Here is a 25,382-nt window from a genome sequence, read left to right as displayed (position 1 = left end):
GCTAATTCAGCCCTGATTATCTTCGATTTTATTTCATCCATCGAAATGAAATAATATATTTCTTAGCATAATAATATATTACTTAAAGCTTAATTAATTTTGATGTTTGTGTATACTGCATCGTTATTAAAAATTAATTAATTTTTAAGTAATATAATATTATGCTAAGAAACATTATTTCTCGCTCATTTTATTTTAATGGAAATATTATAATAATTTTAATATTTGTAAAAGAAATCTTATTCATCAAAAGAATTTGATATCTTTCATTATGTTTCGCAGCACTAACTGTTAGAAATTCGTTCTTAATAACGGTAAATAATTAATCGGATATATGCATCTATGTTGTAACTTTTAATGCTTATTTCGTCCTAACATCTCTCCATTTATTCTCTAACATCTGTAAATATAAGGCTATTATTACATCGATGGGCTCCCGCAGTTTAATATGAAATACCGCTGATTGGAATTAGCGAAGAATTGCCTCCGGTGTCTCTAATTTCTTTTCAGATCTGGTGGCGGGTTTCTCCGGTTTTCCGCTAATTCAGGATTCCGTCGGGGTGTGCAGTGGCTAAAAACACACTAACCCACATATAATTCTCTCGTTCTTCATTCGTGTCGGCGCCTAAATAGCAATTAACGCACGCGTAATACGTATTCACACGCTCGTCAACGTCTAGTCAGAGAGATAGTGGAAAAAGAAAGAAGAAATGAATCGGCGAAAAAGGAAACCGTAACGTTCTGATCGAGATAAGGGTCACATGCGAGAGACTGTAGCCAAGCCAAAGTGTGTAAATATAGAAACAAGATAAGTAAGCTGATTCAGAGGGATCTCTCAACGGTCATCCTCCTCGTTGGTGGTGATATCATACCAAAGAAAGAATTCGATCCCTGTACCAAGTTCCTCCACATTCCAACGAAATCAACATGTTCGAAATAACGAGATGTAGAAGCGAGCGATCACTCGACTTTGAATTTTGGAAAATCAATCGTGAAGCCTTCATCGATGTCGAAGAATAATTTAAACGAAATATAAGAAGGATTTAATCGTCATCCAAGTAATGCCATTCGATTGCTAAGAGATTACGTTTGAGTGCGACGAAGTAAACGAAAGCGCAAAGGAAATTACGTAGCTTTTTGAAAAACGATCGGTGGAAGTATCCGGCGAAATGTGAATCCGAAATGTGATATCGACGACGCGACAGCACGAAAATTGTGACGAGCTGGTTGAGTTCTCTGGTAACATCGATGCACTGTTGGCCGGGCGAGTCAGCGTTTCCAATTTCAGCGACCACAGAGAGCGTGAGACAAAACGCGAGAAGATTCCCCTTTGTTGAAAAACCTTTTCGCTATTTATCATAGTCTTTGCACAAAATCGATAGCGTCGAAAGGGGACGTTGTTACTTACCGTAAACTGTTCATTCGTTGCTACGTTAAGAGAGAGAAAATGCTGTCGCAGCTAGAGGGATGAAGTTCTCAATGAATTTCGTCGATCTTCGATGTAGGAAACTTTCTCTCTGTTAAACAAATTTCATATGACAATATAATTAATACGAAATAAAAGTAATAACTTATCGGAAAAATTAATAATCGATTGATGAAGCTGAGATACATAGAAAAAAAAAAAATACATTATTTGAAAAGGCATATGCTGTGGAGATTCAAACGCCGCTTACACTTTAAATTAATGAGAACCATAGGCAAGGCAGGCAGGACAAATTACGTAATACGTTTCGAACGTTCTATTCGGAATCATCGAAACGAATTAGCATTGAAGTAAAACAAGCAATGGTAACTGCTGCGTCCAGGCGAACAGGGTGAAAAAGGTGAGAGGTCGTAGACAGCAGGAAGGAAGGAAGGAAGGAAGGAAGGAAGGAAGGGAGGGTTGGTGATAGTCCGTCTGGAAGAACGCGGACAGGGTGACGGTGTTGTAGAAGCGAGGGGGTACAGCAAGCAGCGGGGGAGGAAGAGAGGAAGAGGGAGCTCTGGTTATCGTCGGGAGGGGTGTGCATCGGGGCTGATATCGACCGAGGATTGCGCTTGCGTGGAAAAAGGCACGAGCGCATTCGCGCGGTCGTTCCGGGAGAGCAACGGCGCCCTCCGCGTCGAAAGAGGAAGAGCTCTCCCGTTCCCCGTCGTCAGTCGATCGTCGCGTCGACGAGGAACGGGCCGACCATCGTCAATCGTCCAAGGAAGACTTCCGGTATTCTTCTGGCAGAGCCGGTAGAGGCCGGGTGCACGACACGGAGATTCCAACGCCCGCACTGGTCCGCACTTCCGGGAGCGAACTGCCCGGGCACGACCTCACGGAGAGCTCGACACCGCGTCGCGAAGATCGTCATCGTCGCCGGAGGACGGGGAAAAACCAGAGCGGTCGGTGTCCGAGGCGGAGGGGAGGCGTAAGCGAGGTATATATCGGACGATAAGAGCGCGATAAGCGGGCCGCGCTTTATAAACGCCTATACGTGTGCGCACCTCTTCTCTCTCCTCTCCGCCTCTCTTGCTCTCTTGCTCTCTTGCTCTCTTGCTCTCTCTCCGACCTCGTCACGCTGATAAAAGACGAATCTAGAGTTTTCCTCGAGAGAGACCTCGTCACTACCAGTTCGGAACTGACGGTGTCCCGTGACGTTCATTAGAGCAGTGCAACGAACGACTACTTAATTTCCGGATCCACTGGATTTTCTCAAAGCTTTCGTTCCATCGTTGATAACGATCGGGGTCACGGTTGCGTACCGTACGCCGTGTTCGAGATGTGAAGCGACATCGATGCCTGGCGATTCTGTTCAGTTTGATTTGGAGATGTGAATCGTACAGGAAAATAAATTTACAGACTGAATAAGTGCAATCTATAAAGAATCTCGAACTATATATTGCACGATACATTATCAAATTTCGTATCTGAATCCATCAACTTGGGGGTAGTAACGCGTGCTTACAAGTGTGACCGGAGAAAGAAGCCATGATCGATATTATCTTAATGCAAGTGATCAACACGTCGTACGATATGCAGAGATAATCAAAGTCGAGCGTCGAAATCTCTCGAAGCGTTATCGATAATTCCATACTGCTTGGATGAACGCACGACGCGATGCAGCAGCAAACGATCTCGCATAATATAACCGGGCCCGAGCAGTCGCAAGAGGAAGTTCAGCTGACCGAATTGCTGCCGGTAAAGCAATCGCGTATTAAAGAAAATGTCTTCAAGAATGCCGACGCGACCGACGCTTTGAAGGCGCTCATGAGTCTCTCGGGCGATTGCGACGATAGCGAAAGCTTTGACCTGCAAGAGTTCAACTTCTACAAGAACATCGAACAATTTGACCACCAGAGCAGCAAGCATCGACGAATGGATGGTCAACGGAAGAGATCAATGGAAAAGACTAGAAACGGTGCTAGAAACGTGGACTTAAATAAAGAGAAAAATAGCGAGATGGCGGAGAAGAAAGTTCGTGATGACAGAAAAATCGCTCGCGCGAAAACGCTGAAGAGGAAGCTGGTGAAATCGAGCAAGAAGAAAGATGAGAGCAATTATGGAACGAATGGGAAATTAAGTAAGAGAGAAATCGCTCGATACGATGACGATGATGACGATGAACAATTGTACTTGGACCTGGAAAAAAAAGATTGCTTTAAGGACGAAGTTTACGTATACAGACAGGAACCATTGGATTTGGCCTCGAGTTCGGAACCAGAGGAATCAGAAGCGACCAGTCACAAGGATCTTTGCAAGAATTATCTCACCACAGATGGAAAAGGAAAATTTGCTGACAAGGTCTCTGACATAGATGACAAGAACGAAAAATGCAAGTCCAAGGCAGATGATGACATTATTGATAAAGAAAATCCCGAAAAAGAGCTCAGATTAAAAATGGACGCCATCATTCAAGCGAATTATTTGCTGGAGCACGAGAAAAATGATGTCGCTTCTAGCAAAGTTAAAGTTATGGAATTTATCAGTACCTCCTCCACTGCCGCCTCGATAAACGCAAAAAATGACGACGGTTCTATAAATAATTCGGCAGAACCAAAAAAGAAGAAGAGGAAGAAGCGAATTGACCAAGCCAAACAGTTGAAGGACCAAGGGGATCCTCAGGAGGATCAAGAAAATCCTCAGAAGGAACAAGAGAATCTTCAGAAAGACGAAGAGAATTCTGAGAAGACTTTCTGCTGTGTTGTATGTGACGCGCGTTTTAAAGGCAGCGGTGGTCTACGGAATCACTACAAGGTGGTGCACGGCGCCGGACCGCTGTACAAGTGCAACGATTGCGGCAAGGAATTCCCGCTTAAGGAACGCCTGAAGCTGCACGTGCGCACGCACACCGGTTTCAAGCCGTACAAGTGTCCGGAGTGCAACAAGAGCTTCGCGCGGGGCGGCCAGCTGGTGCAACATCGTCGTACTCACAGCCAGGACAGACCGTATCGTTGCAAACTGTGCTCCAACACCTTCACGTGCTCGGCCAATTTGGTGTTACACCTGAAGCGCCACAACGGCCAGAAGGATCACAAGTGTGATCTGTGCGGACGCGGCTTTGTACGTCGCGACGCCCTGAAGAAGCATCTGGAGTGCCTGCATCGCGACGTCAAGTCGTTCATCTGCGCGATCTGTAATAAGACTTTCAAGGGTCACCTACCACAGCACATGAGGACACACGCGCGCGATCGTCCGCACGGCTGTGCCACGTGTGGCCAGCGATTCGCTCAGAAATCTCAACTAACCGTGCACCAAAGGACCCATTCCGGCCAGCGACCGTTTCGCTGTCTAGTCTGCTGGCAAGCTTTCGCCCATTCGACCGCCTTGAAGCTACACACCCGACGTCACACTGGGGAACGGCCGTTCAAGTGTTCCGAGTGTAATGCCGGCTTCACTCAACTGCCACATTGGAAGAAGCACATGAAATGCATACATGGTAAAACTAATCCATACGGCTGTAAGCATTGCAAAAGCTTTTTTAGGATTAAGACCGACCTGGACAACCACGTGAAGACTTGTCACTCAGGGATGGAGACGGAAGATGACGAAGACGATTACGTCTTTACTGGACCGGCTGGCGATTCCGAGGTTGTCGAAAAGATCACTGTTACCGCGAGATATAACCGGCTGACAGTGGGAAAGATGCGATTGCTGCTGGCTGTATTGCTGAAGAGGATCAGTAAACAGGAACGGTTAAGCGAGCTCGGCTTCGGCAAACGTCTTATCGACGAGGTTCTTCAGGACTCTCTGGTGTCCGCTGGTAAGGAACCGGTGTATCCGGGGAACGGTATGTCCGAGCTTGAGGCTCTCACTCGGAATCTAGAAATCTTTCTAGAATGGACGGTGCCGAAGGAACACTTGGAGAAATTTCGTAAAATGAAAAAGTCGCCCGGAGAAATTCTGGAAACACTTACAGCTACGTAAACGCGTTCGTCTATTAAAGAAATAGCTTTATTATTTTCCTCGGTGTGAAGATTAGAAGGAAGTGAGATCAAATCAATATATAATATTGATTATGAAGTGATGTCGCGCACATTTGTATGAATAATAGCAAGTTTTCTGTATTTTTAGCCAAAATTTGCATCCAAATTTAATTATTTTGTCAGAGTTCTCCTTTTTCTAATATTTCGATTTTTTTACCCAACATTGTACGTAGTTTTTTGTTTGTAAATTTTTTTCTCCTTTACATTTATAATTCATGGTTTATCGCAAACATCTTTTAGTTGAGTGAAGTAGAATGTTGGGCACTGCAACTCAATCATGAGATGATCTCTATATTCATTACTCTTAATAATGATAAAGACCAGTAACGATTTTCAAAAGAATTTTAGGAGACTATTGAGCCATTTATAATCGTCAATCAATCAAAGATAAAACGGAGGTTTTCGTGTGATATCTAATCTATGATAATTAACGAATATTAATTTCTCTAGTGCCATGTGTCATAATATACTTGCCATATTAATCCAGTACACCGTATGATGTAAGGAAGCTAAGAAAAAGCTTTTATTTTATCGTAGCGTTAAGTCGCATCGGAGTAGAATGTATTGTTGAATTAAATTAACAGAAGTTAGACACATTTCTCGAAACGTTAGAAGCAAACCGCTGCGACTTCTTCGGCGATTAAGCTAAAGGTAGATCTCTTGCCATATTTGTTAAAACATGCATGTACATTAGCAAGGTACACGACGGAGGATCGTTTTAGCATATATATTAATCGTAAGCACGACTGTACGTCAATCATATACCAAAAAAAGGAAACTAGAAACGAGGCTAACACGAGTCATTCGCAATTACGTTCTTTCATACGCATTATCGTTATATTATCCTATATATTTATAAAGATATACATCTATTGCATATCTATTATCTATATACATTTCTAAATTGAATATTATGAGATTTTGTTATATATAAATGTGTTCACGGGCGCGTCCAAGAAACGGAAACATAGTCTTGTGCGACGTTCCCATTGTAGTTGATACTATTCGTTATTTATCCTCACTTATACGTGCACTCGCGCGCAACTAGAGTTTGAGTAGCCGCAGATGAATAAACACGTCGGCATGCCGTGACATTGCCATCATTTTAGATAGACATAAGTAAATGTGAGCAGACAATAATGAACGAAGGTTGCGAATTTAATATATATATATATATATATATATATAATATTATAGTCATTGAGAGAAAAAGATATATCCATATACACACACATATACATATATATACATACATACATACATATATATATATATGTATGTATGTATGTATGTATGTATATATACACACATATATACTTATATACATATATTGGTATTAGATGAACATATGCTGATGGTCCCGAGTGGAAAGGAACATAGTATCTTTTCTCGTGGATTCTAAAAAAGTCAAATCAGAAAAGTGCAATTTATTTCCTTTTTGATGAAGCAAAGTAGATTTTTATTTAATATAAATTTATCATTAAAATACAGGTACTTGATACATATAATTCTGCCTATGAACGAAAATGCTCTTTTTATTAATGAATAAAATAAAAATTGACTCGGTATTCCTAGAATTGAGTAACACCAATTCAAATATAACGCAAAGTTCCTTTCCTCGATGTACCATGAGGATATTTTTCAATCGTGCGTTCGAATAAAAATAGTCAAAAATACTGCTGTAGGAGGTGCTATTTTATGCGATGTAATTGTTTGCAATATTTGAAGTTGTTCGAAGAGAGATTCATTTTTTGAGCTTTCTTTTCGGCACGCAGGGATGATCGAGATGTTATCGAATCCAAAGACTTTGTTACTTTCATTGCCAAATATTATATTGTGTATTATATTGTGTACCGTTATGTTTTATATGATTTCAATTTTATTATTAGCAGACATCTTAAGATATATCGTATTTTGCGTCGCGCGTTCGAGGTAGAGGAAAGGGAGCAGCGTGTATTCATGCGTGTGACGCACCTTAATGTATTAACATGAGCCCGAATGTATGGCGCATGCAGTGACTTAGTGTTTTCAAATTTATTCGGAAGATTAAAATCTACGCTTCAGTTCATGCGGATGCAAATGCGGATCGCGGAGTGCATTTTGAATATAGATCGAGGTCGAGGAGGAGAGCCATTTCAAATGTTCGGCAGGAAGTGTAGTTTTCCATATTTCCTCGACGAAGCCCACTAGCTCTTCAATGGTTTTGAGTTACGGTGCCAAAGCAAATAAATAGCGCTTGCGAGATGATTGCATTCAGTAGAAAAAGAGTGATCTATGTTTTTCGCAAATTTTATTTTTTTTCCCGTAAGATCACGTAATTCATATTCGAATCATATATTTTTTTTCTTTTCAGCATAACGAGATCGAGATGCTATTTATTGTTTTTCATTAGTGCCATACTATAAACATAGTCATATTTGTACATTAATATATTGTACTATTTGTGGGAGACTATTTGAATAAACATGTTTCTTTATTCGCGCGTTTCCTTCCCTTCCTACACAACATTTTCTATAAACATTTTTCTAGTTAATTCTTATGAATAGAGATTATGTATGATTATTTATACAATAGAATTGCATCTCTTACATTATTTATATAATTGAAAATTTGCACACGTTTTATTAATTGAACAAGAATATCACACATTATATATAAAGGAAAAAAAAAATATATATATATATATATAATATACATATATATCAACTTAAGTAGAATATTTATAAAAAAAACATATGTATAGTATATATCACATATATCACATTAGTTGTTAGAAGTCGTGAGATTTACATACAATGATAGAAAGTTCGCATTTAATTAATATTCTCATTTGGATCTTCCATCATCCAATAAAATACGAATGGTTGTCTCATATCCACTTGCAAGCCAATGATATCAAGACTCTAAAATAATTTATAAATTTGAAAATTATGCTGCTTTCTATTTATACTGCTTTACTTTAATTTTCAGACATTTATCGTTATCCAATGAAATACTTACGAATGTGAAAGCATTATATTTAAATCCTATTTCATTTCCATTTAAAAATACTCTGGAGACTTGTTGTTGTAATCCCCATATCTGTACTTTTCCAAGAATTACCTCTTCATTAAAAAAGCCTTTATCCTCTTCCTTATTGAATAAATTAGTTTGGTTCGCAATAAAAGACAGCCATAAATATTTTTTCTCTTTTATAGAATCTGTAGATTAAAAAAAATTTAATAGTTAATATAGTTCAATATATATGCCTTAAGATAGTTCAATATGTATGAAACATAAAATGTTTTACCTAAACTATCACCATCATCCCAATACAGTTGTCCTTTAGCATTCCCAGTTTCATCTAACGCTACTATTAATTCAAAATCGTTCTTTCTGCTCTCAGTCGTCGTTACACCCGCTTTCTGTGTTGGAAGTATTGAGCCTCCACGAACCAATAATGGTATTCTGTCAATCGGCGCTGATAAGGTATAATGTTTTCCGATGGCGAAGAAAGAATTAAAGGTATAATAATTGTACCAGACACCACGCGGTACGTATGCAGCTACCTCAATTTTGTTCTGTAAAATATAAATCTCAGAAATGAATTTAAATATCAAAGCGCTTTATATTATGATAATAATAAAATAAATTAATAGCGTACTTCTTCGAGAACTGGAATGATCATAAGCGCACTTCCCCAAAGAAATTGTGTGTCAATATCGTAAGTCTGCCGGTCATTGGGAAATCTATATAATATTTAATGTTCATGTTATTTGTAATATGGATATGGTACAAGTTATCGATACGTACTCAAAGAATAATGGTCGTGCCACTGTTACTCCAAATTTATGAGCATAGAAGAACAAAGTGTACAAATACGGTAAAAATCGATAACGTATTCTGAGAGAATTTTTTGACGATTGTACAACTAAGTCACCCATAGCAACTGGATCTTGATCCTGTATGTATATATGTATAATTAATGTATTTGCATATTATACATTGGGAATATTTCAATGATTCTTTTTATTAATCAATACATATCGATACTTACAATTGTATCATCGGAATTATGATTTCGAGAAAATGGATAAAAGGCACCGAGTTGCATCCAGCGATTACACAATGCAGCGGTTGTGTTTCCATCGAAACCACAAATATCTGCACCCACCATAGGAATTTGATAAAAATTGAATGACAAAATAGCTGAGATACTCATCTTCAAATCATGCCTGATAAAATTATTCATTAATTAATAAGAAAAGAAAATATGATGATGTACATTAAGAGTAATTCTAATTACCATGATGAATAATCGTCACCTGTCCAATGACCCGCATAATGACCGTGTCCCACCCATGTCGAACGCGATATTATAAATGGTCTCTTTTGTCTAATTTTCTTAAGAGCACTGCACACATAGTTTGAGATAAATTCTCAAGTTCTCTATGAGAATCAAAAGATTGATTACAGATTGTTCTTCTACTTACTAATTCGTCGCGATCGCTTCGCTCGTTCCATAAGTATTGTGAAGATCATAGTGAGTGCCCAAATAGTGTTTTGCATTCATGCAAATAGTCTTTGTAGCGAGCAAATCACCAACGACGTTTGGAACATAATTCGGATAATCTAAATTATTATGCATACAGCCGTTTTTATGACCATTGTAGAAATTGGACGGTTCATTCATATCCTTCATGACCAAAATAATTTGAGTAGTTTGAGAACTGAGTAACTCAAAGATATCAAAGTGGTTTTTTAAATTCAAAACTTACGATCCATGCACCGTCGTACGTGAAACTGTCGTACATATTGGCCATCATATTTGCCCAGTACATAACAGTTTTAGGATTCGTAAAATCAGGCCATACCGTGGAAACATAATTCCAGACTTTGCCAACGAAAGGTTTATGGGATATACCGTCCTTTACGAATATATCTTGTTTTATTCCCTCGTCGTAAGGCAGATAAGAACCATTATCTTCAGAAGCAGATATGCCAGCATCTATTAATGGAATATAATGCATCCCTGCCTATAATTAAAAAAATAATTGTTGCGATTTATGCTGACTCTGACTGATTAATAATCTAACTTATACCAGTGTACATATATGAATATTAGCGCTTGAAAGAATTCCATTCTAGAGTACTCTGTAAATAAAGATTCTATTCTATAAATACTATACCGCGTGAATTTCCTTCACAAATTCAGGCAAGTCTTTGAATTTCTCTTTATTATACGTAAAATCATTATTTTTGTCCATATAATCCAGATCGTTCCATTGAGTATCCTATGAACACAATATATTATTTATGATAACGTATAGCTTACACTTTGAAATATTTTATAAACGTTATAATATAGCAGACATTACAAATGGAATTCCAGCTGCTCTAGTTCTGTTCCATACTGCTTTAGTATTTTCCAACGATCCATATCCAAACCTAATCAAGGAAATTATTCCATAATGTGTATAAAATTTTAATAGCCGTGTTGAACTTATTTATATTGATATAGTGCACAATACCTGCATAAGTGAAAACCGAGTGACCAATAAGGTGGCATAAATGGTTTACCTACAATTTCCGAGTATTGTCTCACTACATCGGCTGGAGTAGGCCCCAGGAAAAAATAAATATCGAAGATACCACCAATCGTTCTAAATGTTACAGCCGGTGTAGGCTGCAATATCACATCTAAAATCAATGAGATTTTTAATAAAATTATATATCGTAGCTACATTCATTTTAGGAAAAGAAATAAACATACCCATGGCATTACTGTTTAAAAATAAAACCCCATGAGCCATTCCAGAATCTTCCACAACAATATAAAATGGATGAGAACCATACAAATTCGCCTAATTAAATAAATAAATTAGATATTTGCAATATGTACATTATTTATGTTATAAAATTAAGCAATGTACATTTTCCGTTGGCGGTTGGTCTTTATTAAATAAAGTGAACAACTGCCAATTAGTATTTAATTTTAAGCTCGATCTATGCTCGCCAATACCATAAATATTGTTCGATGGTAGCAATGTGCTTATTTGTAAAAACTGGTCGGCAAATATGAAACCTCCAATTCCAATAGAATTAAACCTGCATACAAAATGTATTATAAAAATAATTTATATAACTTTCATAATTTAGTTTAGTATATCAAAATTACAAGATTGATTTTTTGTAAATCAATTAAAATCTTGTAGATCAGGCCTGTTTTGTTCGTCAGCTAAACGTTTCCATCTCTTCATCATTTTATTAAGCAAAACCGAGAGAAAACAAGAATGAACGCTATAGTTCTGTCCAGTGAATCATCGCATATCAATTAAAGTACATCCTGTGACTGGGCAGAATTGTTGCATTTATTCTTTTTTGTTCTTTGTCTCGCTCAACAAAACGATAAAGAGATGGACACGTTTAGTTTGCGAGCTAAGTGTTGGACAAGCCTTTGTTATATTGAATTGGAACAAGAAGTTCGTAGCGTTTTTTAATTGAAATTTAAAGATATTTATTTAGACATTTGCAGATTTATTCAGTTACATATATACCGTTACGAACTTTTGTTTCAACTCAATAGAATCATAACATTCTAAATACAATATAAATAGAATAATAATATTCTAAATATAATGTAAATATAATATTTTAAATATAACATAAAATAATTACAGTGATGTGGCATCACTGGTTCTAACGACCTTAAAGCCAGGCTTTACACCATCACTATAAAATCGATACTTTGTATCAGCAACTTGGTACGAAAATGGCTTTGGATCCGATCTAATTGGCCATGGTGGTTCATATCGCGGTTTCAAGGGATCATATATCTAAAAATTATATTATTCTCTTATTTTACAGTGTGACACAAAAGTATTAAAGTATTCTGTAAATATTCATGTTATACCTTCACACGCAGAATTGAGGCGTTTACGCTTGTGGCTTCTACCTTCACAAGAGGCACATTATTTTTGTATATAGATTCCTTCTTTTTGCTGAGAAAGCCCAAAAAACTGCTATCATCCTGACTATAGTTAACATATTTATACAGATCCCATCCATCAGGATAGTAACAATAAGGAATATACAATGGCACGTGCTTTTCATTTTTGTTCTCCCCAATGGGATTCCAACAACATCCTCTGTTTGTACAAGAAAGTTGTGATGCTCCAGTCTCAGGATGACAATCAAAGCGCAATATTTCAGGAATGTTGCTACACTGCTTTAAAAAAAGAAACATTTATACATAACACAATTACAAAATAAATGCAGATATAAAATACATAATCTGTGTTATGTTTCTCGTGTAATTCAGAAATTTAGATTTCACTCACTTGAGCATTATTAAAAGCTGTGCTTTCTTCAGGTAAGTCACTTTCTTTGTTCCAAGGCACTATTTCGCGATCATACGTTTCTTCTTCAATGTATATATCTGGAGTATCCACTAATATATGCTGATACCTTGTTTCTTCAATACTGTCATTATTTATGTCAATCATAAATTCCATTTCGGCATTGTAATTACTCTCAGTGGTATATAATGGATTTATAATCATGGATAATAGTGGTGTACCAAAATAAAACAAGAAAGAAAATGTGATGAGGCTGAAGAATAATAATATTATTATTCGTCTTATATTCTTATCAAGATTCCACTCTTTTTCATGTTTTTTCGTTGATGGCTTGTAGGCTTCATTGCATAATGTTTTAATCATGATAGTATTAAATCCTCCTGCAGGATTATTTGATTGATCTTGGATTGCACCATGGTATTCTGATTTTTCAGGAATATCCTGTCCATTCGCCTTTAAAGCAACCATCTCTCAAGTTGTTGATAAAAACTGTTGCCACAAATAGCTCAGTGAGTTATGTCTGAAAGTGATAAGAGTATTATGCATAGACTAAGTAATGGCTTCGTACTTGTACGAAGCCATTACTGCCAGCCAAATGAATATTTATAAAATAAATGTTTTTTTAACAAAGTTTAAATTTGAATGGACACAAACAATATTTCTTAAGCAAAACTGTAATTTTTGTGTTTCATCGACGATGTTGTTGTTTTATATACAATACACACACTTTTTCTATATGAAGACTATACTGCGAAATATATTTCATTCCGTAGAGTGTTAAACACGCAATTAAACACACTTTAATATATTCATTATATTTTTCAGATCATAACCTGTAAATTATCGAAATTGTGAGGTATTCGTCGCATAAATGCGCACTAGAATTCTAAAATAATGTCTTACACTGCATGTGATATTATAGAAGTCACAATTTAGATTAATAATGTGTATTATTTTTCAAGAAATTCTTGAAACTACTTTCTGCAGTCTGTCGCTGCGCATATGCACATGCACATCTCTGTATCACTGTACTGTAAGATATATGTTGATCTTGGTATCCTGTATACTCCGTATGCGTCATACATGTGTCATCTCCGTTCGAATTCTGTTTACGTTACTGATAATAAATATTCCAATCTTTATTTCATCCTTGGTGAAAAAAATTCTCATAATATTTCACTATTTTTAAGAACATTTTATATTTTACTCGTAGAAAAATTGATGAAAAATCCAATTGTATAAAAAAATTTGAGTCCCAATTTATATAAAAAATCCAAGAAATTTTTCAACAAATTATAAAATTACATATAAAATTTTAAAAACTCTAAAATTGGTATAAAAATTCTAAAAAAATCATGTGAAGAATTTAAAAAAAATATTTTTACCAGGACACCGACGAAAGACTACTAGGGAATATTAAAAAAGTAAAATGAAAAAAAAACCATAGATTTTTTTTCTTACAAAAACGAGTTGTAGAAAAATGCTTTTTTGCAATTTGATTAGTTTCAGCGGTGCTATTTGTTTGAATTTTTCAGATAAAATTTATTAAAAGATCATTTTGTTCAGCTAAGTCAGAATAAATTTGATATATATTTATTATCAATATTTCATTAAAATTTGTCATTGTAACTATCAAAATTCTTCTCCTATTACTCTTTCTTTTCATTATATAAGTAGGTTAACATTTTTTTATTACCTATTCTCAAACCTATTGCGTTAACTAAAGTAACAAAGTGCGAAGTTTTAAAGTAGAAAGTTGCATTTGAACAAAATAAATTTTTATTCTAGATTTAATCAGCAAAACATAATTTACATATAAATTTTACAAGAGATTTATACAAAATATTTTGCGTTATTAATGGGAATTATCAGGATAATTCTCTTTTTCTTCTTCGCATTTTCGAACAATACCTGAAAACAAATTTTTTTTGTAACTCATATTTATGATAAATAGTTAGATATTTTCTTACAAAATATATTAAAATCTCACTCTTGCAAATCTCATTTAAAGCAGTAACGGTTGGCGAATCTGGCATTTCTGTTAGAAAATTTTTACCCTCGTCGCAACATCTAGCCAGCAATGGATCTAAAGGTATCGAACCTAAGAATTCTACATTTAGTTCGTTTGACATCGCCCGTGCGCCGCCTGTCGAAGGAGGGAATATTTCTGCGGTATTCTGTGTACAAAGATGTCTCGTTAATTATATTCTTCGATCTTTTTCTTTCATGTTATTCAAACAGTCGCCTTTACCTTGCATTTAGGACATACAAAGATACTCATATTCTCAATTACACCCAAGATCGGAATGTTCACTTTTCTGCAGAAGTCTATCTCCTTTCTGACATCTAAAAGCGCGACTTGTGGCGGTGTCGTGACAATTATGGCACCCGTTATGCCGGCACTCTTGAGATACGACGTAGCTGACAGATGTTCGTCTGACGTGCCGGGTGGTGTATCCAGAATGAGATAATCTAAGCTACCCCAGTCGACTTCTGACAGAAACTGTGCGATCATACCTGAATATATGTAGATAAAAATTTATACATAATTTGTATATTACAATAAAAGATAAATCAATCTTAAAAATGCTAGTTAGAATTAGTAATATTAGATTGTTAATTTAATTCTGTTACTTTTCTGATTCAATTTAAGAGCTGTGTTTAAAATCGAAAGTAACAGCATATAGTTCAAAAGACTTAAAAACTGCATGTAAAATTATACAAAAAATATTTCAGCACTAAGATCTTGCTGTGAATGGCTATGTATTTTTCTTAAATTGTATTATATACGAATCATGGTCGTGGCTCTAATATTAATTATTACAAATCATATAAATAATCATACAAATAATGTAACAAAGAAAGATAGAATCATGTATGTAATACCATTCTTTTTTGGTCCTCTCCATATAACTGCATCACTTGGACTACTGAGCAAAAATCCAATTGACATCAGTGACAAGTTATCCTCAATATACTGGAATAAAATAAAAATATACAATGTTATATAATAGCTTTTTTATCATCATCATAATAATTCTGCTTCAAAGAGTTTACTTACTACAGGGGACCATCCTGATCCACTTTGATGAACTTGTTCACCAAGTGCTCCTAGTACTCTTGGCTGTGACGGTCCACAAATGTCAATATCCAGTACTCCTACCTAAATAAGACAAACGGACAAGATTTAAATATAAATGATCAAATTTCAATATATATATAACAGAGAAATTAATTAAAATATCCTTAGCGCTTGTGCATTTTTATTTATCTTTATTTGGAATACTAAAAGAAAATGAGAACACTAAAAGTTTGGTAATCAATAAAGACCTGGTACAGGTTGATACGACATACATAGGCTATTAGTTGACTATAGATATTCTCTGACTGAGGTTATTTCCTGCAAACTAGCTGCTGAGCATTTGCTATGACAACATGTACATTGAAAATCACATGGATGTACTTGGAATGGGCAGAAGAGTAAGTTACTAATATTAACTTGCTTTTTAACTTTGCGTAAGTGTGAAGTTACTTGTGTAATAGTAAAATATATGATAGCATTTATATTAGTATAATATAAATATATGACAATAAAATTTGTTAGCATTTACATTAGCACAATATAAACTGCTTAGACCATAACATAAGAGAAATTAGATATAAAATGTTAAGAAATCAAGTATTTCTTTCAAACAAAATTTGTATCAAGCGCACACATTTGATTTTCTGTTTACTTTTATGGTTATTAACATGCTTACATTTCTGTCAGGATTATTTCCTGCAAGACACCTGGATAGTAACGACGTTATGGTACTCTTGCCTACTCCTCCCTTGCCTGATAACACTAGCAGCTTATTCCGCACTGAGGATAGTTTCTCTTTCACAAGCGCAATGTAAGGATCTGGCTGCTTGGTGGCTCCGGACGAGCATAGTGACTGATTGGGACATCCTGCACAGGCTGATGCTTTGCCAGCACTTTCACTTTGGGTCCCAGGACAGTCTGAAAATTTCACGAGTTTCTTAGCACATTCCTAGCACTTTGTAAATATATATATATATATATAGTATATATATATATATATATATATATATATATATATAGTAAAAATGATTGGCAGAAAAAGAGAAATGATGATTCACACATGGTAATATTAATACAGTAAAAATGACAATTTATTTCATTATTATAGTTATAAACTGTTTAGCCAGCACTTCTTAAATAAAGATTATATATTTCCTAAATAATATAAAGAAAGGTACCAAAGTTAAATATATGTGCTGTTCTAACCTAACTTTTAATTCTGACATTCATCGTAGGGTAACCGTGTTATAATTCAAATGATATATCAATGATTATGTAATTGTGATGAATATCAAGTTTACATAGCTTTAATTAGTTCAATTTATAATTGTAATACCGATTAAAATCAAATTGTGTATACACTCACGTTCAGGAGCTTCACTCGGTACATCTGCCATGTTGAATTGTGTTGAATCATTAATTTTTTTTCTGACACATTTCTGATATATGTAAGAATATAAAAAATATAAAAAATTTCTATATTTTTTCTAGAATTTTATACTACATTTTTGCTGTTATGTCCTACTATTATATTTTTTCTTTCAAGAGAATTTATTTACTGTAATGATTAAAGAAATAATTCAACTTTTTTTATAAAACTTACCTATATTGAATTATAATTTTTAATAAATTTTTCTTATCACAAATAATGTTTGATGCATAATATATGTCTCCTTTCTTGCAATAATTATATTTGTATAAATTGTAGACTTATTTAGTGGAACAAATAATAATTGACATGTAGTTATTTTTGGGGGTTTCAATAAAATATTACTTTTCTGTCACAAAAATAATTTTAGGAAAATTACGTTAAATAAGTTTATGATGTGAAATATATATAAAATTATTAGAAAAAAAAAAAATAAAAAAAATAATTATTTTTTATAGCTGTACATTTTTATTTGTAGCAATTGCAGCCATGGAGTACAGCCAGTGGTTCAATGTCTTACATGGAACCAATACTTCCAATCCGTATAGGTGACTATACTCGTACACATCATTTACTACCATGGAGACCGAATGTCGGATTCGAGAATACAGAAGTTATCCCCTTGTAAGTATATTTAATGTTCTTTCTTAGAATTAGCTATAATTCACTTGCTTTATTGTCATCCTTTTGACAACAACTATAGAGAGTCGCGTCGTTCTTTGAACTTTTTATAGAATGATATTGATTTAACAAACTGATATTGTTCTGTACACCATATTTCTGCCGGTTCTAGATTCTCAGTCTTGTATAAGTACCCAGCACGCAGATATGCATGTGTATAATATCATTCTTTTGCAGAGCTACAAAGTCGATATCGAATTACGCACTGGATGCAAGTAATAAAATGAGTACACGACCATTGAAATTTCCGAATCTAATCACCGGCTATCAACGCAATCCCATTCATGCGTCGCAAGCCGCCCTTTACACGAGATACACGCCGCATGAATGGTTTCAGAAACAAGTGAGATATTACAATGAGGCGGATTCGCAAAGACATTATTCTGAGAGGATGCGAAACGATGCTTTGAGGATTATCAGGTGTCAACAGCTTCTTGAGAATAATTTTAAAATTATGTTACAGCCAAAATAGAACTGATGTTACAGTCAAAATATTTTTTTAGAGATGCTGAAGAGAAGATACAACATGGTCAGTACGATACTAGCCGAAGACTTGGCGAGCGGATAAACGACATTACTTTCTGGCGTAATGAAGTGGCGGCGGAACTGGAGAGGATGCTTCATGAAATCGATAGGCTCCACGATTGCCGAAGTACCTTAGAAAAGGCAGTACGAGATATCGAAGGACCTTTACATATTGCAGAGGAATGCCTGTATCACAGAGAAGCTAGAAAAGGTCTGCAGAATACTTCAAAAATATTTTTAAAGTATACTTTAAATTTCGCGATTATTGTGTAATATTAATAATAATCCTATGTTTTTTTTTTAGGTACAGAATTAGTGCATGACGAGTCGGAAAAATGTTTACTACGAGAAGTAGAAAACTTGCGAACAAATCAAAAGAAACTGGAAGCCTGCTTGGATAAATGCAAGGATCAGGTAAAGTGTATCTTAATTTGTATGATAGAATTCCTCATTGCTAAATTGCAATTAAACAATTCATGCTATTCTATTTGTAGTTACGAAACTGCAGAGCTTCGCAGAATCAACTAGAGTTAGATTTAAAGAATAAGGAAAGTGCTCTAGGCATAGACACTATTTGTCATCAATTGAACAATACTACTCATGGATTACAATATTATTCTGGGATTGAAAAATATGATCCATGGTAGTTGTATAATCATATAGTATTTCTACAATTTTTAATAACTGTTATGTGTTTACTGTTATCTTGTTAGCGTTTCAGAGCAAGAAACCTGGGCGGACGCGGTGAATAGGATAGTGCAGAGATCCCAAACCGAACGAAACAAGTCCTGCCAATTACGCACCACTGCTGAAAGTCTTGTCAATAAAGTCGCTCAAGAAATGTGGAATACTTGGAGCAATACCAACAATGCTTTAACACATAGATCCTCCGAATTACTCGAGGCTAAGAACAAGCTCCAACAGCATTTGCAAAAGGTATAAAACGTTACAAGCGTGATCTTTTCGAATTAAACGTGACTCGTGAAACTTATTATAGGTGCAACAGGAAATATTCGGCGTTGAAAAAAATTTGGAGTTAATGCGTAAAGCTATTGCAGACAAGAGTTACGCCACTAAAGTCGCGCATACGAGGATGGAGGCGAGGATGCATCGTCCTGATATAGAATTATGTCGCGATTACCCTTACGCAAGGTACACAACTTTATAATTTTCCAGCAGTACAGATGAATCATTGTTTGAAAATACTGTTCATTATTTTCAGCCTTCAGAAAGAAATTGAAGAAATAAATCATCAGCTCGAACGAATGCACAAGTCGTTGAAAGAACTCGAGAATCAACATCAGAAATTGCTACGAACTCGAACTATGCTTGAACACGATCTCGCCCTTAAAATTGATGCAATATACATCGATAGAGAGAAAGTTTGTGGTCTTAGGCGCGCGTATCCTGTTAACGCATTGTTTAGATTTTAAAGGTATATTCTCTGTTAATACGCGCTCTATATACGAATACTGCCATTTATGAGGATCAATGCAATCTTGTGTCATTTGGAATGCACTCCTAAAGGAATTTAGGCTATGTGTTATTTCCACAATTCGAAGGGCATTTGAAAAAATATATATATTAAATATTTATTTGTTTGTACAATTCTAATAACTATTAAAAACGATTACGCGTTACTTTGTTGAATGACTTCTAGCGTAGCTTGGTACAGGCAAATTAAATCCAGGTTTGGCTTCGAAAAATGTGTAGGACAAAATTATTTCATCAACAAACTCCATCTTTGGATCCTCCATGAATTCCGGATCAATGTAGAAGAACACAGGCATGTCAACCTTAATATACAAGAATAATAACTTATTCCACACTGCCTAACTTAATCATAGAGATTATACAATTTAGAATTTTTGTTGTTAGAATAAAAACTGATACAAGGAAAATAAAATTAATTATTGCTAAATATACAAAAAACTGTCATATTATCTTATGTTGACAAACTCACTTGCTCATGTGGATTGAGCATCTGTTCCTCAAAACAGAAGCATTGAATTTTATTGAAGTATTGCCCTACTTCAAAAGGTAAAACATTATACGTTGATATTCCTACGACCTGGTGATCGGTCGGATTTGTAGCCGTGTAAAACGCTAAGGCCGTCTCTCCAGGAATAATAGTAATTTCCCTTTGCTGCGGCTTGAAATTCCATTGCATCGATGTTGCCACATCGGCATTAAACTTTATTTTGAGCTTCCTATTTTTAATAGGCGTCATTGTGGACACTTTACTAGCATCGTGACCAGCCGATACCGTTCCACCGTAACTATACGACTGTGTAACAAAAAGGAAAATCCAATGAAGAAAAGAAACACATGTACTGATACTGACATTGTCATATAAATGATATTAAATTTATTAAAGTAGGATGAGACTGAGCTCAAGTTAAAATATAATAGTCTTAAAGAACCGACCTGGCAGAACATTCTGTACAAAGGCACTGCGGAGTAACTCAATCCCACTACCAGAACACCGACTCCGGCCCAATAAAAGGCGGTGGAACGCAATTTCTTTCGAAAGACATTGTCAGAATGATCTTTCATTAAATTCCTCGATACGCTGGTGTGTATCTGCCTCACGCAGGTGCGTGTCAACAGTCGACAGACGTTAAGGTACATCTTTTTATTCGAATTTCTCTACTACTGTTCTGTCAAAGGAACTTAACCTAAACGCAACTAAATTTTTATGTATTGCGCTGTTTAAAATTAAACTCTTCTTGAGACCATGATAAATAATGGGAAACTGAGAACATTTGTTCCAGTGATGCATGCGTGTCCGATCGATATTACAAAGTCCTGATAGAATTTTCATTGGAACGCAACAACCATATTACATACACCATGCGAGGCTCCATACTGCTCCATACTCAATAGACTAGACCGGTAGACGGAGCTTTTATCGCATAACAGGAGGGCGCTGAGATTAGCGGTAAGGAGGGCCTACCAGCACATCGGTTTGATTCGGAATTGTTCGGAATCAATCGGCTCTTAGCTGTCACTTCAAACTGCGTACATACAGCTTCGTTGCATTTTGTGATTATTTTGTGATTATACATTTTTGTGCTTTTTTGAATATTTTACAATAAGTTATTGCATCGTATCTGGGTGCAGTGATCGAAATAACTGCAACAGAAAAAATTAGAAGCAGCGAGAAAATGAAAAAGAAATGGGAAACTTTTCATTTTATTTGTAACTAGAATATATCTATTGGTTAATTTTTTAAGTTAGCAAGAAATTTATTATTTAATAACAAAATTATGTTTATACGTATTTAAATAATAATAATAAGGTATTTAAATAATTCGTAATTTTTAGATTACCAAAAGATATTAATCGAAAAAATAAATGGTTTGAAGTATTAAACTTAAAATATTGGTGTCAGTATAGTTTTGAATATAGCTCCGCGTAGTCACGTTTTTCTGGCATCCCAGCATTATGTAAACCCGAATACTGCCGAAGTGCTGGTAGTCCCCCTTTACCGCTAATCTCAGCTAACCCAATAAAAAGGTTCCGGCTACCTTAGGGACACTTGCACCAATGCAATTAACTTAATCGGTGGATTTTTCTATCGGAATTTCAATCGTATTTGTCGTTAAGCAAAATTGACCAATCACGGTTGACACTTAACTCTCAGTTACGTTAATCGGCGTTGGCCCTAAGTTAAGCCCGTATCAGACTACGCATTGAAAATTGAAGATTGAAGATTAAAGATTGAGCTTTGGCCAATCAAAATAAAAGGAGTTAAAATTTCCTTGTTTTGATTGGTCAAATTTCAATCTTTAATCTTCAATCTCAATCTTCAATGCGTAGTCTAATACGGACTTAAGTCTATGTTCATACTACCTAGCTTGACCCAGCTGCGATAGCGCCAATCGATACGAAACTCGATAATTCGAGTTTTCTTGGCTGTACTACCTGCACTGTCGCCCATTAACGCAACACTCAGCAGTGTAATATATTTCAAAGTTTTCGTGGCTGATGGTGGCGAATTTTATTCTTTCTAATGTACGTATTTCTGTGGCTTCGGTGTAATGTAAGTATGATTTGACGTACGTATGATACTTTAACTCAAAAGGGCTATATAGAACAAGTATGCTGTAATCATGGACTGCAGTGCAACGTTTGTATGCAACAGGTACAGTGCAAGCAGGTTACATACACTCGGTCCAAAAAAATGGTATAAATATTAAAAAGTTTTTTTAACCCTGGCGGAAAAAATTCTATAAAATTCTACACAAATTTAAGACATGCTACAAGAATCAAAACTGCTAAAATTGGAATGAAAAAATTATCATTTATTTTGTCGTGAGAGAAATGTATTTAATTATTAAAATTAACAAAAGTGTTCCAGTTCTAGTATTGTTTAAATTTGTCATAAAATTTTATAGAATGTATTCCGCCAGGGAATTCAATAATTTAAAATAATGAACATAATTTAAAGAAAATAATATTTCATATTTTTATAAATGCGAAGTTAAGAGCGGAATGCATCGCGAGCGCGGTGTCAACCTTGCTGCGTGAAGTTAACCGCACGCGGAACGTAGCCGTTTCTCGCCGTCTTGACGTCATTATCGTTTCAGTTGCGGAACGCGGTGGACGCACGGCGCGGCGACGCGCGTATTGGAACCAAAACGAGCGGCATCGTAATTTGTTTAACAGGTAATGGAAACCTACGTTGGCCTCGCGTTAATGTTTATTGCCGATCTAAATATTGGGACGCGATGCTCGTATATCGATGATCGTAAATATTGATCGGCCAAATTAATCATTAATATATCCCCGTAAGATCCGTCAGCGCGCGTACAATTGACAACACGATGAGCATTTTATCGTATATTGTAAGTGATATCACGCGCAGATATCTATCCATAACATCAATACGCCGAATTTTAACCGAAATCATAAGCGGAATACGTAGCGCGAGCGCGACGTCGTCGATCCTGCCGTAAAGTTGATCCCGTGCGAGCGGGAAACGATCAACGCCGGTTCGCCATTTTGATTCGATTTCTGTTTCATTTACAGAACGCGGCAAATGGACCGACTGCGGAACGAGTGGCGTCATGACTCATCCAATTGGTAAATGAATATTTTAATATTACGTTTATTTCACATATAACATTATCTAATAGTCGCGTAATAGATTCGATGTTTGTACTGACGATTCGTTCGATCGCGTATTTTGCAAAACTTGTCCGAGCAAAAAATATTTATGTATAAATAAAAAATGCGCGAATACTAACCTGGATGTGCCTGGAGAAATCCGACTGGTCGTGGAAGGATTCGAGGGTAGCGAATTGATAAAAGTAGTTCATTGTTCATAAAAAGTAAATTTATTTCGTACATGTTTTTCGTGAAATCGATTTGTAATTTTTTTCGCATTTTGCAGCGCACGAGCTTTCTCGTTCCCGTTGCACCAGCGACTTCGTCAATCAGCATTTCTCGATAACAAGTAAGATAAATCGATCGTAATTGTGCGAGAGATCCGTTCAATTTTTAATTTCTATTCCTATGGTTTAATTAAAGTTTCTTGAAATGATTTGTTTCTTAATTTTTTAAACGCATAATTTATGAAAGAAGATTAATTTCTTCTCTTGCACAACTACGTCAAATCAAGAAATAATATATTACATGTAACTCACTTATTATATCTGTCGCTACATATTTCTGTATATTATTTGCTTGCTGTATTTTATAACATTTTCATAAGAAATATTTATAATGCGTAACTAAAATATTATATTATTTGCTAAGATTTTTATATTTTCACAGCAATCATTTAAGTATAATAATGTTCTTACGTGAGCTGTTTTGCAAAATCATTGGTGCATTAGAACAAAAATCAATTTACTTGGCGGAGAAAAATTTTTTTATAAGTTTGAGTGATATTTACGAGAGATACGTAAATATTAACTTTGTATCACTGCTTAACAGGAAAAGTATCAAAAAATTTAAATTGACATTATTGCATACCAATTATAATTTATGAAATAAAATTAAAATAATTTGCAATGTTTATCATTTTGTTGGATCTAAAAAATTGTCTTTAATTACAAGTATACGTAAAATTTCAATTAGAAAGATATTAATGCATTTTTATATGGTTTAATACTTGTGAACAATTCAGATGTAATTCGTAAGTTACATGCAATATTTGTATATAAATTAATTATGTGTGTGTAACATGAATATAAAAGATATTTTCTCTTTTGCTTCAACTGAATTTTAAAAAACTACAAACATTATATTGTAGAGATGCAATATAAATTAAATTTGCTATAATAATTGATTCTCTTAGAAAATCACGAATCGTTATCCTTAAACAGTATAACTATTTCTCTCAAAAAATAAATTTAAAAATAATTTTATATTATTAAAACAAGTAATAAGCGTAAAGTTTGCATTGTAAAGTTTAATAAATCGTACCAATCTTATCCCATATTCATTATTCATAAAAATTTATTCATAAAAATCGAAACTTGTCTTGTTATACATCAGCAAATTAAAAGTTAAGAGATATAATAATTTATAATTATACACGTAAAAAATTGCAAATATCAAGAATACAGTTAAGGGATAACGATTGTTATATTATACATTATACATTCTGTAAAGAAAAGAATTATAATCGCGCATATTGCAATTTTAGTTCATAATAAAATATAATTCAACATATAATTTATGGGATGCATCACATAAAGTTTTACGATAAATATTTTCTTTTGGCTTAATATTATTTTATGGAATAATCATATACTATACGCATAGCACAAATATCATTTTTAATAAAAAAAAGCATTTAAACTTTTGCTTAAGAATATTGCCTTTCTGTGGTTTTAATTAAAGCTTCTTTGAATGATTGTTT

General features: G+C 35.0%; 4 protein-coding genes and 1 long non-coding RNA gene across 11 annotated transcripts in view; 2 read left to right on the top strand and 3 right to left on the bottom strand.

Annotated features, from left to right (window-relative positions):
- LOC105196320 (tektin-3) overlaps positions 1–20,440 on the top strand; it is a 157,360-nt gene extending 136,920 nt beyond the window's left edge. For 2 of the 5 annotated variants that reach the window (XM_011162214.3, XM_039447900.1), the window contains exon 2: positions 511–7,930. In XM_011162214.3, coding sequence (XP_011160516.2) covers positions 3,089–5,395 — 2,307 coding nt within the window. In that variant the 5' untranslated portion in view covers positions 511–3,088 and the 3' untranslated portion in view covers positions 5,396–7,930. Of the gene's footprint in view, positions 1–510; positions 7,931–15,953; positions 16,272–16,635; positions 16,833–17,780; positions 17,927–18,160; positions 18,404–18,486; positions 18,720–18,812; positions 18,923–19,002; positions 19,152–19,221; positions 19,445–19,505; positions 19,661–19,730 lie in introns of those variants that run through there. The other 3 variants (XM_039447903.1, XM_011162206.3, XM_039447901.1) reach the window with 3 other exon arrangements.
- LOC105196322 (lysosomal alpha-glucosidase) lies at positions 7,909–13,831 on the bottom strand. Of its 3 annotated transcripts, none has more exons than XM_011162208.3 (18): positions 13,695–13,831; positions 12,774–13,311; positions 12,347–12,661; positions 12,112–12,269; positions 11,367–11,541; positions 11,207–11,297; positions 10,965–11,133; positions 10,812–10,881; positions 10,623–10,727; positions 10,212–10,469; positions 9,927–10,129; positions 9,740–9,847; positions 9,491–9,668; positions 9,247–9,395; positions 9,098–9,182; positions 8,744–9,014; positions 8,455–8,654; positions 7,909–8,357 (listed from the first exon to the last, which is right to left on the bottom strand). In XM_011162208.3, the coding sequence occupies exons 2-18, from the start codon at positions 13,257–13,259 to the stop codon at positions 8,268–8,270; spliced, it is 3,111 nt and encodes a 1,036-aa protein (XP_011160510.2). In that variant the 5' UTR covers positions 13,260–13,311; positions 13,695–13,831; the 3' UTR covers positions 7,909–8,267. The 3 variants fall into 3 exon arrangements, with proteins under 3 accessions (XP_011160510.2, XP_039303833.1, XP_025988492.2); XM_039447899.1 differs by having other exon boundaries at positions 12,347–12,658; XM_026132707.2 differs by lacking the exon at positions 13,695–13,831 and adding an exon at positions 13,519–13,612.
- Positions 14,548–17,391, bottom strand: LOC105196321 (cytosolic Fe-S cluster assembly factor NUBP1 homolog). The gene is made up of 7 exons (XM_011162207.3): positions 17,240–17,391; positions 16,550–16,791; positions 15,853–15,954; positions 15,678–15,768; positions 15,043–15,308; positions 14,782–14,968; positions 14,548–14,702 (listed from the first exon to the last, which is right to left on the bottom strand). Exons 1-7 carry the CDS (start codon positions 17,268–17,270, stop codon positions 14,647–14,649), a joined length of 975 nt encoding a protein of 324 aa, XP_011160509.1. The 5' UTR covers positions 17,271–17,391; the 3' UTR covers positions 14,548–14,646.
- LOC105196319 (cytochrome c oxidase assembly protein COX11, mitochondrial) lies at positions 20,071–21,411 on the bottom strand. The gene is made up of 3 exons (XM_011162205.3): positions 20,936–21,411; positions 20,472–20,795; positions 20,071–20,304 (listed from the first exon to the last, which is right to left on the bottom strand). Exons 1-3 carry the CDS (start codon positions 21,137–21,139, stop codon positions 20,146–20,148), a joined length of 687 nt encoding a protein of 228 aa, XP_011160507.1. The 5' UTR covers positions 21,140–21,411; the 3' UTR covers positions 20,071–20,145.
- A 1,255-nt stretch (positions 21,412–22,666) lies between these two features.
- Positions 22,667–23,969, top strand: LOC120357476. Its single transcript, XR_005574489.1, has 3 exons — positions 22,667–23,179; positions 23,543–23,596; positions 23,907–23,969. It is a non-coding gene; the product is annotated as an uncharacterized LOC120357476 (long non-coding RNA).
- The last annotated feature ends 1,413 nt before the right edge of the window (positions 23,970–25,382 follow it).

The sequence above is a fragment of the Solenopsis invicta genome, chromosome 4 (assembly GCF_016802725.1).
Source record: "Solenopsis invicta isolate M01_SB chromosome 4, UNIL_Sinv_3.0, whole genome shotgun sequence".
Lineage (NCBI taxonomy): Eukaryota > Metazoa > Arthropoda > Insecta > Hymenoptera > Formicidae > Solenopsis > Solenopsis invicta.
This window is presented reverse-complemented; position numbering and strand designations above follow the sequence as displayed.

Bases quoted from the DNA above. Each gene is read 5' to 3' on its own strand.
- LOC105196322 (XM_011162208.3), bottom strand. From the start codon at position 13,259: ATGGTTGCTTTAAAGGCGAATGGACAGGATATTCCTGAAAAATCAGAA. The intron at 9,848-9,926 runs GTAAGTAGAAGA...CTATGTGTGCAG, and splicing joins GAAGCGATCGCGACGAATTA to TGCTCTTAAGAAAATTAGAC. The intron at 9,183-9,246 runs GTACGTATCGAT...AATATTATATAG, and splicing joins GCACGACCATTATTCTTTGA to ATTTCCCAATGACCGGCAGA.
- LOC105196321 (XM_011162207.3), bottom strand. From the start codon at position 17,270: ATGGCAGATGTACCGAGTGAAGCTCCTGAAC. The intron at 16,792-17,239 runs GTGAGTGTATAC...TGAAATTTTCAG, and splicing joins ACCGAGTGAAGCTCCTGAAC to ACTGTCCTGGGACCCAAAGT. The intron at 14,703-14,781 runs GTGAGATTTTAA...ATTTGTTTTCAG, and splicing joins TTTAAATGAGATTTGCAAGA to GTATTGTTCGAAAATGCGAA.
- LOC105196319 (XM_011162205.3), bottom strand. From the start codon at position 21,139: ATGTACCTTAACGTCTGTCGACTGTTGACACGCACCTGCGTGAGGCAG. The intron at 20,796-20,935 runs GTCGGTTCTTTA...TTTGTTACACAG, and splicing joins TGTACAGAATGTTCTGCCAG to TCGTATAGTTACGGTGGAAC. The intron at 20,305-20,471 runs GTGAGTTTGTCA...TTGTATATTAAG, and splicing joins TGCTCAATCCACATGAGCAA to GTTGACATGCCTGTGTTCTT.